Source organism: Lutra lutra, chromosome 5, assembly GCF_902655055.1.
Source record: "Lutra lutra chromosome 5, mLutLut1.2, whole genome shotgun sequence".
Classification (NCBI taxonomy): Eukaryota; Metazoa; Chordata; class Mammalia; order Carnivora; family Mustelidae; genus Lutra; species Lutra lutra.
Window position 1 is genome coordinate 149,691,505 of NC_062282.1, and position 13,708 is coordinate 149,705,212.

The 13,708-nt window shown below is 38.8% G+C and overlaps 1 protein-coding gene across 3 annotated transcripts in view; it reads right to left on the reverse strand.

Annotated features, from left to right (window-relative positions):
• The window catches only part of YTHDC2 (YTH N6-methyladenosine RNA binding protein C2), a 76,793-nt gene that overhangs the window by 44,606 nt on the left and 18,479 nt on the right, over positions 1–13,708 (reverse strand). For all 3 annotated transcript variants that reach the window (XM_047729708.1, XM_047729707.1, XM_047729706.1), the window contains exons 6-10: positions 12,970–13,072; positions 11,522–11,678; positions 8,400–8,507; positions 6,908–7,056; positions 5,215–5,350 (exon numbers count right to left, since the gene is read on the reverse strand). In XM_047729708.1, coding sequence (XP_047585664.1) covers positions 5,215–5,350; positions 6,908–7,056; positions 8,400–8,507; positions 11,522–11,678; positions 12,970–13,072 — 653 coding nt within the window. The remainder of the gene's footprint in view (positions 1–5,214; positions 5,351–6,907; positions 7,057–8,399; positions 8,508–11,521; positions 11,679–12,969; positions 13,073–13,708) is intronic.

The following is a 13,708-nucleotide window of genomic DNA, read 5'->3' on the forward strand; positions in this document are numbered from 1 at the left end:
GGAGTCCATCCCATTTACAATTGCACCCAAAACTATAAGATACCTAGGAATAAACCTAACCAAAGAGACTAAGAATCTATACACAGAAAACTATAAAGTACTCATGAAAGAAATTGAGGAAGACACAAAGAAATGGAAAAATGTTCCATGCTCCTGGATTGGAAGAATAAATATTGTGAAAATGTCTATGCTACCTAAAGCAATCTACACATTTAATGCAATTCCTATCAAAGTACCATCCATTTTTTTTCAAAGAAATGGAACAAATAATCCTAAAATTTATATGGAACCAGAAAAGACCTCGAATAGCCAAAGGAATATTGAAAAAGAAAGCCAAAGTTGGTGGCATCACAATTCCGGACTTCAAGCTCTATTACAAAGCTGTCATCATCAAGACAGTATGGTACTGGCACAAAAACAGACACATTGATCAATGGAACAGAATAGAGAGCCCAGAAATAGACCCTCAACTCTATGGTCAACTCATCTTCGACAAAGCAGGAAAGAATGTCCAATGGAACAAAGACAGCCTCTTCAATAAATGGTGTTGGGAAAATTGGACAGCCACATGCAGAAAAATGAAATTGGATCATTTCCTCATACCACACACGAAAATAGACTCAAAATGGATGAAGGATCTCAATGTGAGAAAGGAATCCATCAAAATCCTCGAGGAGAACACAGGCAGCAACCTCTTCGACCTCAGCCGCAGCAACATCTTCCTAGGAACATCACCAAAGGCAAGGGAAGCAAGGGCAAAAATGAACTTTTGGGATTTTATCAAGATCAAAAGCTTTTGCACAGCAAAGGAAACAGTTAACAAAACCAAAAGACAACTGACAGAATGGGAGAAGATATTTGCAAATGACATATCAGATAAAGGGCTAGTGTCCAAAATCTATAAAGAACTTAGCAAACTCAACACCCAAAGAACAAATAATCCAATCAAGAAATGGGCAGAGGACATGAACAGACATTTCTGCAAAGAAGACATCCAGATGGCCAACAGACACATGAAAAAGTGCTCCATATCACTCGGCATCAGGGAAATACAAATCAAAACCACAATGAGATATCACCTCACACCGGTCAGAATGGCTAAAATTAACAAGTCAGGAAATGACAGATGCTGGCGAGGATGCGGAGAAAGGGGAACCCTCCTACACTGTTGGTGGGAATGCAAGCTGGTGCAACCACTCTGGAAAACAGCATGGAGGTTCCTCAAAATGTTGAAAATAGAACTACCCTATGACCCTGCAATTGCACTGCTGGGTATTTACCCTAAAGATCACAAACATAGTGATCCGAAGGGGCACATGCACCCGACTGTTTATAGCAGCAATGTCTACAATAGCCAAACTATGGAAAGAACCTAGATGTCCATCTACAGACGAATGGATAAAGAAGATGTGGTATATATACACAATGGAATACTATGCAGCCATCAAAAGAAATGAAATCTTGCCATTTGCGATGACATGGATGGAACTAGAGGGTATCATGCTTAGCGAAATAAGTCAATCGGAGAAAGACAACTATCATATGATCTCCCTGATATGAGGGAGAGGAGATGCAACATGGGGGGTCGAGGGGGTAGGAGAAGAGTAAATGAAACAAGATGGGATTGGGAGGGAGACAAACCATAAGTGACTCTTAATCTCACAAAACAAACTGAGGGTTGATGGGGGGAGGGGGTTGGGAGAGGGGGTGGGGTTATGGATATTGGGGAGGGTATGTGCTATGGTGAGTGTTGTGAAGTGTGTAAACCTGGCGATTCGCAGACCTGTACCCCTGGGGATAAAAATATATGTTTATAAAGCTGTAAAAATTAAAAAAAAAAAAAAAGAAAAAAGAAAGAAAGAAAGGATGAATACCCAAGTTTTGTAGCAACATGGACGGGACTGGAAGAGATTATGTTGAGTGAAATAAGTCAAGCAGAGAGAGTCAATTATCATATGGTTTCACTTATTTGTGGAGCATAACAAATAGCATGGAGGACAAGGGGAGATGGAGAGGAGAGGGGAGTTGAGGGAAATTGGAAGGGGAGGTGAACCATGAGAGACTATGGACTCTGAAAAACGATCTGGGAATTTTGAAGGAGTGGGGGGTGGGAGGTTGGGGGCACCAGGTGGTGGGTATTGTGGAGGGCACAGATTGCATGGAGCACTGGGTGTGGTGCAAAAATTAATGAATACTGTTATGCTGAAAAAATAAATTAAAAAAAAAAAAAAAGAAGATGTGGTATATATACACAATGGAATACTATGCAGCCATCAAAAGAAATGAAATCTTGCCATTTGCGACGACGTGGATGGAACTAGAGGGTATCATGCTTAGCGAAATAAGTCAATCGGAGAAAGACAACTATCATATGATCTCCCTGATATGAGGGAGAGGAGATGCAACATGGGGGGTTAAGGGGGTAGGAGAAGAGTAAATGTAACAAGATGGGATTGGGAGGGAGACAAACCATAAGTGACTCTTAATCTCACAAAACAAACTGAGGGTTGATGGGGGGAGGGGGGTTGGGAAAGGGGGGGTGGGGTTATGGATATTGGGGAGGGTATGTGCTATGGTGAGTGCTGTGAAGTGTGTAAACCTGGCGATTCGCAGACCTGTACCCCTGGGGATAAAAATATATGTTTATAAAAAATAAAATTAAAAAAAAAAAAGAAGAAGTATCATTTTTCAACAAATATTTATTGGGCACTTGCTAAAAAACCTTTGGGGATAAGAGATGAGTAAAACAAACGAGGTTTCCACCCTCGTGTCATTTACATTCTAGTGGATAAGACAGAGTAAAAGAAAGTAAGAGTAAGAAAAATTAAAAATATACACTGTCAGGCAATGAAAGTACAATAGTGAATAACACAGCGGGGAACGGAGAAAGAGTGAGAGAAAGGGCCCAATTTCAGTAAAATGACCCCAAAGAGGCCTTGCTGAGAAGGCAAGACCCAAGCAGAGACCTACATGAAGTAGACGTTGGGACGCATGATCATCTGTGGGGATGGCACTCCACACACAAGAAACAACCAAAGCAAAGGCCCCCAGGTCGGAATGTGCTGACACGTGAAGAAGAGCAAGGAGGTAATAGTGGCAAAAGGTCCACAGTCGTAGAAAATGAGGTCCAAAAGGCAGTTAGAGAGACCCAATCAGGGAAAGAGATCTGATTTTTACTCAAAGTGTAACTGAAAGCCACGGGAGAGTGGAAAGAAGGGAAGTAGCATGATGCCAGTTTTTTTGAAAGGGTAACTCTGACTGTTCTCTGGAGAACAGACCAGAATGACTTAAGAATAAAAGCAGTTCACAGGCTTCAGTAATCGTCCTTGGAGGGAAATGTTGGCTTGGACTAGAATGGCAGCAGGAGGAGGAGTGAAATGGGGTCAGATTCAGGATTTAATTAGAAGGGAAAACCATCAGGACTTGCAAATGGATATGTGGAGTATGAAAACAAAGTCAAGAACGGCTTTATGGGGCACCTGAATGGCTCAGTGGGTTAAGCGTCTGCCTTCTGCTCAGGTCATGATGCCAGGGTCGTGAAGATGGAGCCCCACATAAGGCTCCCGGTTCAGTGCGGAGTCTGTTTTTCTTTCCCTCTCCCTTTGCCCCTTCCCAGCCATGCACAGCACATGAGCTCTCTCCCTCTCAAATTAAATAAGTAAAATCCTTTTTTTTTTTTAAATGACTTATTTCATGTTTTGTTGCCTCAACAACCAGGTGAAAATTCAGTTTCAAAAAGTCTGGGATGGCCAGGCACATGAATTTTTTAAAGAAGTCTACAACCGATTATGATCACTGAAGAAACACTAAGGAAAAGGCAGGTCAGGAGTGAAGTGAGAAGGGAACCAAAAGTTGTTTGGGGCATATCTAGTTTTATTCACCTAACAGACCCCCAAGGGGAGATGTCAAGTGATCAGGTGTACTCAGGTCAGGGGAAGGTCAGGACTGGAACAGTAAAATTAGGAGTCATCTTGAATAAATATTTAAAAACAACAACTAGATGAGATCCACATAAGATGTTAAGTATAAATAGAAGCAACACCAAAGGATTGAGGTCTGGGCCATTTCATATTTAGAAGTTAGGAAAAAGGGGGAAATTCTGCCAAAGAAACCAAGAAGTTCCAGCGAGGGAGACAAGAAAGGAGAAAATAAACCAAGCATGGAATATTAGAGGTTAACTGAAGAAAATGTTTCTTTCTTTTTTTTTTTTTTTTAAGATTTTATTTATTTATTTGACAGAGAGGGAGAGATCACAAGTAGGCAGAGAGAGGAGGAAGCAGGCTCACTGCTAAGCAGAGAGCCCGATTCGGGGCTCAATCCCAGGACCCTGAGATCATGACCTGAGCTGAAGGCAGAGGCTTAACCCACTGAGCCACCCAGGTGCCCCTGAAGAAAATGTTTCAAGAAAGGTGTGATCAATAATAATTTTAATAAAAATAATGCTGAGAAGTTTAAGTGAGGGGACATCTAAATCCTTTTCAGTACTGACCTTCTATGGTCTTTTATTCCGTCTTTTGCCTAGAAGCCTTCAGGGCTCTGAAACTGACCTCTGGTTACCAATATCCACCATAATCAACTAATAAAATCAGGATAGGTCATTAGTGAAAACACATCATATGACATAAAGCATATGCATATGAATTTGTACTTGAGGCTATATAATTAAAGGTAGGCTGAAATTCTCCATTCACTAAATACAAAATCCAAAGCAAAGTTATTAGCCTTTCTTTTCCTTCCTTTTTTGAAATTGCAAATTACTTTAAAAATCCAAGATATTCCTGTGGGAGGGAAGGGGAGTATATTTATATACAAAATACATATACATAAAAATACTTCTGCACATAACTCATATATTCACAGACCCCATATAACCCTTCTGGAGACAACTGGATTAAGAATCCCAAGATTTAGGGGCACATGACTGATTCAGCTGGTAGAGCATGGGACTCTTGATCTCAGGGTCATGAGTTTAAGCCCCACATTGGGTATAGAACTTACTTTAAAAAAAAAAAATCCCTGATTTAACACAACAAATATTTATTTATTCTACTATGCTAATAAGATCCTGATTTGTTCACGTGAATAAGTACTCCAAAAGAACAAATTATTGGTTATGAACAAAAAAATGTAGTACATACACTTTGAATTAAACTACACTTCCACTATAAATAACCATAAAAGTAATAATAATATGTTTTAAGAAATTACACGTACCACTAACATTTTCAGTTAAAATAAGGTGAAAGACCTGAGCGAAGGCATCAACATCTTTATGCAGCCATATGTCAGAGAGACAAGCATCCATTTCCTTTATTAACCATGGTTCAAGGCAATTCACATCTTTTTCTGTCTTTAAAAAAAAAAAAAAAGCAAAGATTATAAATTACCTAACAGCTTAACCTTTATGTGCAAAGTATGTGAGATGACCACAATGGCCACAAGAACTACTAACCACATGTTACAACCTCAGCTTTACCATAAAAGTTTCTCATCTCAACACAAACATTCCACTTACAACACGGTATTTTGTTCTAACATTTATCTTTTATCTGAGAATGGGTTTGTAAACAAAGGAGTATGATTCAGTCAAAATATTATCTAAATGTGCTTCTGGCAGAACGCTATCAAACATACCCACCCCAGTGGTTCTCCCTCCCAGCTGCAAACCAGAGGGACCACCCCTTGTGTTTTTCAACATTGATGCCAGGTCCCACCCCACGGCCAGTTCATTAGAACCTCTGCTGATGCAGGCCACATTCTACAGGGCTTTATAAGTTCCTGAGGTGATGATCAGGCACAGCCAGGCTTAAGAAACACGAATTTATTGGTCAAAATGCCATTCACTGAGCCAGAAGGATGTTCCCCATACGACATAATAACTTTTAAACATTCTGCACAAGGGTTTTTAGGAACATGTAGAGTTCATCTGGACGCATTAGAACTTAAAACATATCTGTTTAGGGGCCTGCATGTGTACCTTCGCATGCTCAAAACAGTTAAACATTCTCTAAAAAGTCCACGGGCCCAGCAATAGTTTGCATCACACTCATCACCAATGCCTTTTAAAGAATTCTAAGCCAAAATGCAAGACCCGAAGGTGCCTAGGAAACCAGCTAGTTCCAGTTTTCAAACAGATTCCATGAAACCCAAGGTAGCAGAGGCCCCACCGACCGATGGGGGTGGACACTGAGGGTGAGCACGCACGGCTCCCATGAAATATTTCATGTGTAAAAGATTCTGTAGCCAAACAGAAAAAAGAAAAGGAGCAGAGAAGAGACTGAGGTCTGTAGTGTGTAACTGATTTTACAAAGTCACACAGCGGGTTGGTGGATTATATGCTCTAGTATCAACAGTCCTTCCTCAATTTTCTCTTAACTGAGCTTATCAGCCATTGTTTAGGCTCACAGGTTCTTAAACTTTTGAGATGACAAAATATCAGACAATGATAATGTATATGCACAATATCTATAACTATTTTCCTCAAAAAATGTATTTTATTGAAATAATTTAAACTGAGAATAAAACAATAAAAGATGCTGCATTAATTGCCCCAAAAAAGTACATTAGAAAGTTGTTCTGAGGGCACCTGGGTGGCTCAGTTGATTGAGCGACTGCCTTCAACTCAGGTCATGATCCTGGAGTCCTGGGAACGAGTCCTGTATTGGGGAGCCTGCTTCTCCCTCTGACCTTCCCCCTCTCATGCTCTCTCTCTCTCTCATTCTATCCCTCTCAAATAAATAAAATCTTTAAAAAAAAAAAAAGTTGTTCTGAAAAATATGTTGTAGCCTAAGATAAACTAAGAGAATCACACAGTAGTAATCCAGTAACAATTACAATCTCATAAGATGTTAATTTAAACTGTATCATTTTCACTCAAAATATCAATGTGAAACCAACGAGGTCTTACCAACTGGCTGAAGACAGCATCACCACCGTCATCCAATAAATCATACTCTTCAGTCACACTGGGAACAGTTCTCTGCCTCTGAGACTCAGGCTTGAAAGTATTCTCTTGAGCCGAATACCATTCTGTAAGGGTAGTTTGCTGTTTCTCTTCTAAATTAATAACAAAAAAGAAAGAGTAAGTACATAAAAGCTTCAATTGGGGGAATATATGCCTTTGTTTAAAAAAATTAAGTGAATTTGAAAAATACTTAAATGTTGGCCTAATTTTGAAGTTACTTTTTCAAAATACATTAACAAGAAACATTTAGTAAAATTTGTCATGCTGATCCTTAAGGACACATGAAACTGCTTCAAAACATCTAGTTCACGTTATTAGTGAGAAGTTTACTCCTAAGTGAGTCCAAATTCAAATAACAGTATTTAGCCATACACTAAATACTGCTTAAATCAGCAACTAACATTCATACAGCAGTTTGTGAAAACCAGTTTACTGAACTTCTACACCATGCCAGTTGCTTGGGATAAAAGTTATACACCGTCTTCACCTTCAAAAATTTAGAGAACTACTAGTTTCACGATCTGCATATTACTACTTCAGCATTGCTCTGTGAAACAGGCACTGCGAACTGCTTTTTTTCAGGTGGAGAATCCAAAGAACTTAAGATATCTGGCCAAGGTCATACAGACTAAACAAAGGAATCAAAGCTTGAAGCCAAATCTTCTATCATGATTAATGTAGTTACAAGTCAGCAAAAGAGGAATCTCACCCTAACTCAAAAGCTGAGAGATACTGTTAAGTCATGGGAAGAGATGTATTAATGGACAAATAATGCTAAATTCTATGCAACTCATAACAAAATCGAGGGGCGCCTGGGTAGCTCAGTTGGTTAAGCATCTGACTCTCAATGTCCACTCAGGTCATGATCTCAGGGTTGTGAGATCAAGTTGGGTGTGGAGCCTGCTTGGGATTCTCTCTCTCCCTCTTCCTCTGCCCCTCCACAGCCTCCGCCCCCTCACTAAGGATCACTCTCTCAGAAAAAAAAAAAAAAAAAAAAAATCAAGATTTGAAGACTTGACATTTGTATGAAAGATGAGACTGTCATTACTCACATGCTACCCTTTTCCATCCTTCCCGCCCACTCCCCATTCCCATCCCATGAGCTCTGCTATGGCATACTGCACTCTTAACCTCCCATGGCCCATCACAGATGGGGCAGCACCTACCCTTCTGCCTCCTTACAACACTGGTTGCATCTCTAAATACAGACACCCTCCTCCTCAACCCTGGCATCCACTGTCAATTCCTCTCCACAGATTACAATTTATGGGCATAAACCACAATGTAGTAAGTACACTTGCGACAGAATTCTAATATACTATTATACGATTATATACAAAGGAAAAACACTTTCAAGTGTCCTTGCATCTCCACAGTCTAAGACTCTAAAAACTGTATCAATAGTACTTTAGTATTTGTTTGATAAAAAGCTTACCTCGTTGTTTTTCCTTTTTGTACTTTAACATCTCTTTGTTTGTGTATCCAGTAGTTCTTAAGATGTCTTCCAGAAACATTTCTTTCACTTCAAATGGTCTTCCCTGTACTAAACGACAGGAATACTTTAGTCAATTTGCAACTTAGAGATAATGCACACAATAACATGAAAATCCTGAGTTAATGAACCTGAGTATAAAATCCAAAAGCAATTCACAGGGCAAGTGATCCTCATGATATTGTCCTTTAAACCTAATTCTGATTTTTATGTTCCAGAACTGTTCATTCGTTCATTTCTTCCAGGGCGTATGTGTCTGCCATCATGCTAGGCACCAGGAATACAAATCGTAAGAAGGACAGCTGCCTCCGAATCTCCTAAAGCTTACATGCTAGGAAAGGAGACAAACATCAATCCAAAAATACAGAATATAAATGTAAAAACAGAGTTGTAGTAAGTCCTCTCAGAGAGAAGGACAAGATACCATGACATAAAGGGGGGCCTGAAGGAGTTAAGAAAATCATCCTCTTACAGAAGATGAGGACCAAAAGAAAGGGTAAACAAAATACTGAACTAACAGGAGGAAAAGGTGTACAATGAGGAACAAAAGCACATGCAAACATCCTATGTTGAGAAAGAAACTAAACAGCCAAGCTAGTTGGAACATGGCGGGAGACAGGGAGTAAAGAAGGGACTGCAATTTTAGATGAGGCAGGAGAAACAGGTAAGTTGTTGTTATTGTTTTTTTAAGTATTTTATTTATTTATTTGACAGAGAGAGATCGATCACAAGTAGGCAGAGAGGCAGGCAGAGAGAGGGGGGGGGAAGCAGGCTCCCCGCCAAGCAGACAGCCCGATGTGGGGCTCGATCCCAGGACCCTTAGACCATGACCTGAGCTGAAGGCAGAGGTTTAACCCACTGAGCCACCCAGGTGCCCCGAACAGGTAAGTTTTATTAAGGATTTAGGTCTTCATCCTGAGGTAAAAGTTATCCAAAGTCTTCAGATCAAGAAAGTGTTCAACATTCGGAATTCCATGTCAGAAAAGACCACTCTAGCTGCAATGGAGAGCAAAGATTTAAAAGAGAGCAGAAGGGATGGAACAGACTGGGTTATCATTCCGATAATTCACATGAAAGAGAACAACATTTGAATGAAACTGGTGATGATAAAAATGAACATGAGACAGACTCTAGAGATAGTCAGGAAGTAAAATCCACAAACTCAGCACTAAATTGGATGTGAGGGAACAATACGAAGCATCAACCACGTTTCTTCGATGTCTGGCTCACAAAACTGGGTAGATGACAAGGTCATTCTCTGAGGTAACAAGAAAAGCTGAAAGCAACAGGTTGGCCGGTCAGAGTTGGGAGTTTGGTTTCAGATGTGTCAAACGTGAGACGCCAAAATGAGCTTTCAGTTAGCAGACACACACATTTTATGTGTCTCATCATCTAAGAATATTATGAGAAGAAAGACAGGTTTGTGACTTAGGTGACTAGGTTGATGGTATGATTTACTAAAACGGGCAACACATGAGAAGTAGATTTTGTAGAAAAGATTAAATATTTAGCTTGGAACTTATTAAAAAATGGTCTGCTTATAAGACATCTAAACACAAAGCTCTGGAGAACAACTTCAATTGGAAATGAGGATTTAGGAGTCATGAGTTTAACAAAGAAAGTAGAAGCCAAGGGCATGAATGAGAGCTTCCAGGGAAACCACTGTGTGTCTCCAGTACCTAGGAGTACAGAGCAGGAAAAAAGAGGAAAAACAAAAGAAAGAAAAGAAGGGAAGGTGAGTAAGGAAGAGAAAAAAAATGGGTCAAGGGAAGAATGCCAATAAAATACCAACATACAAGCACACAAAGGAGACCATGAAAGTATGGACCCTAATGCAGAATACAAGACTTAGGAGGCAGTACTGTCAAGTAAATTATGGGATGAGAGCATTTCACACACAAAAAAGGGGGAAGCTAACCATGAGAAATACACAAAACTCAAGATCTTTGTGTAAAACTGAAATAGTAGGCTTGGCAATTAAATCAGTATCAAACAACACCTATAAGAATACAAATGAACAGCCCCATGCACTACAGAAATACATATAAATCATTTCATCTCTTCTGAAAAAGTACAGTGGCAAATTCTGTGAAAATTAAAAACAGATACACTCTTTTTACCCAACAATGTTACTTTCAGGAATCTCTCCCTAGGATTAAGAGCACCAGTATATAAGGATATACATGCAAGGATGTTTATTACAACACTATTTATGGTCGGGGGGAGAGGAGAGTTAGGACCAATCTGTGTCCAAAGATAAATGGTTAAATAAATCATGGTACATTCGTATTGTGAAATATTAAAGCAGCTGCTTCAAATAATGAACTACATCTGCAGCTATGACACTGGAGGGCTTTTCAGGATGTAACGTCATATGAATAAAGCAAATTGCAAAATAATGTAGAAGGCATGTGCTCATTTCTCTAAAACCAGTTTAGACACATGTACATGGATGTGTCTGCATATGTTATGAGCATGGAGAGCATAAGAAAGGACATACACGAGGCTTTAACCTCAAGTAATATCAGCAAAGTAGGCCATAAACTGGAAAGAGGATGGGGCAATTTTGAACTTCTCTCCTATATATATTTGTACTATATCACTGAGGTAAACACATATAACTTATTCAATTTTTAAGGAGGAATTTAATAATTTTTTTTTTTAAAGATTGGTGTCAAAACCAGTTTGGATTAAAGGACAGGACAAAAGTGAAAAGGCAGTCTATGTTGAAGTACACAGGAAGTAAACATGGGAACACGACTACTCTTTCAAGGAGTCTAGCAACAAAGGGGAAACGGGAGGACAGAATTAAAGGAGGATAAAGGACCAAAATAAAGCACATGTCCTTTTAAGACTAGAGAACTGCCCTCACAACAGTCCCACAGAGTGTGGATGGAAAAGGAGAAGACAAAAATCTAGAGAGATTTTGAGGCATACTTCACAGAAAACAGAAATGGATGCTCCTACCTCAGATCATTCCCCAGCTCCTATTACAATAAATATAATCAGGCCAAAAAAGTGTACTTTTATAAAAATCCTAGAAGAAAGCTGATCATTTAACTTACTATGTATCACTGGACAACTTCCAAAATATCTTATAAAAAGATTTACATCCAAGGCGGCACTAGAAAGAATAAGTTTCAAAGTTGGGTGCTTTTGCAACAGATCTCTTAACTTTGTAAGTAAAAAATCACTAAATCGATCTCTTTCGTGTACTTCATCCTGCAATAAACAAAAATAAAACCATGGAATAGTTAAAACATTATGGATGACGAAGTCTTTAAAGGTACAGAGCCACTAGGTTTTATAATAATTCAAATTTAATGTGAATAAGTCCAATCAGTACTCATGAAAATTTTGTATTATGGATAATGCAGAAATAATAAGACATCAACAACCACCGTGGGTAACAAAGCACCACCTCCTAGAGGATATAAAGGACAAACTACAACAAATTCTGAAGTACTGGAGCCTAATGTATTTTTAATACATAGAAAATGTATTTAAATATGCTTCCAGGCACGCCTGGGTGGCTCAGTCAGTTAAGCCGCTTGCCTTCGGCTCAGGCATGATCCCAGGGTCCTGGGATCAAGTCCCACATCAGGCTCCCTGCTCAGCAGGAAACCTGCTTCTCTCTCCACCTCAGCCTGCCACTCTGCCTGCTTGTGCGCTCTCGCTCGCGCTCTCTCTCTCACTCTCTGACAAATAAATAAATAAATAAACTCTTTTAGATAAATAAATAAATAAATAAGCTTCCATTAGCATCGGGGCATAGGTGCACCCTTTGGTTTGAATGCACACAACTAGTAAGTTTCCAAAAGCTGCTTACTGCAAACTTATACAACTTAATCTAATGTTTTTCTGACACAAACTGGATAAAAACTTAGAATTTTATTTTTTTTTAGAATTTTTTAGTAAGGTGGTAATTCATCCACTTCATCAGTAGCTACTTAATTTAGCAGCTTAATTATGAAGTTAAATGACTCCAAAGTGTACCCCAAAGCCCCGCATCGGGCTCCCTGCTTGGCAAGGAGCCTTCTTCTCCCTCTCCCACTCCCCCTGCTTGTGCTCCCTCTCTCGCTCTCTGTCCAATAAATTAATAAAAACTTTTTAAAAAAAAAGTGTACTCCAAGACTAGGAAATACACACTAGCTAAAGGAGGAATCAGATGACTAAGCACACAGGAAAAAGGAAACTTTCACCATTCTGGGAAATGCTAAGCACATGTATCATTTTCTCATACAAAAAGCACTTTGGAAAAACTTTCCTACTCACTTTATTTGCCCTCATAAAGCCTTACTTACATAAAACCTAAATTCTTACTGATAGTAAGAATATCTCTACTTAATACAAGTATTTATGTCTAACAATTACAGGCAATAGAAAGCAACCTGATTATAACAGCTGTTTAAAAGAATTGGTTCTCATGCATATTCTATCCTAAAAATGTCATTACATATTCAACATTCTAAGCAATCTGAGTTGTATATGGCAAACCTGGCAATATTCTTACCACAATAACATGTGTCACAGTTGACAATGTACTATCTCCTGCCATCAACGTACGAAGCAATACCCCATTAGTGCAAAATGTCAGAAGTGTCTTTGGAGAAACCCTTTTTAAAAAAATAAAAATAAAGCGTGCAATTACAACTCTTACATGTAATGAAAACATAATCACATTAAATGTTAGTCTCATATGTACTTTAATAAGGGTTACTTAAGGTTACTAATATAATGGCAAACTGGTATGCATGCTTTATGACCCAAGTTATGTGAAATATGTCTTTCATACCTGATAATCTTACAAAATTTTTATTAACAGCCTTTAATTAATTGATTATTTTGTTAAGGAACCATAAATAGATTTTTTTAAAAAACCTTTAACACTTTTTGCTCAGAGGAAAAAAGTACATCATAAATGAGCAGCTTTTTGAATTACTACATCCAAACTACAGAGAGCAAAGAAACAGTACACTGATCAAGAAGGTACTACTAGTACCACTTCTAATAATTAATTCCATTACTATCATTTATTGTTTACTATAAATTTCACATCAAACCTGGGCTCTAGCTGCTTTTACTGGACCCATTTTAAAGATGAGAAAACTGAGGTTCAAAGAGGTGAATTTAACTAGTATTTGATCATAAAACTATGAAACGGGATTTGTAACTATGGCCCAACTCTTTTTTAACCTATGTATGCAAAACCTTACTAAGTTCAGTCATGACCCCAATATCTTATCAAAGAC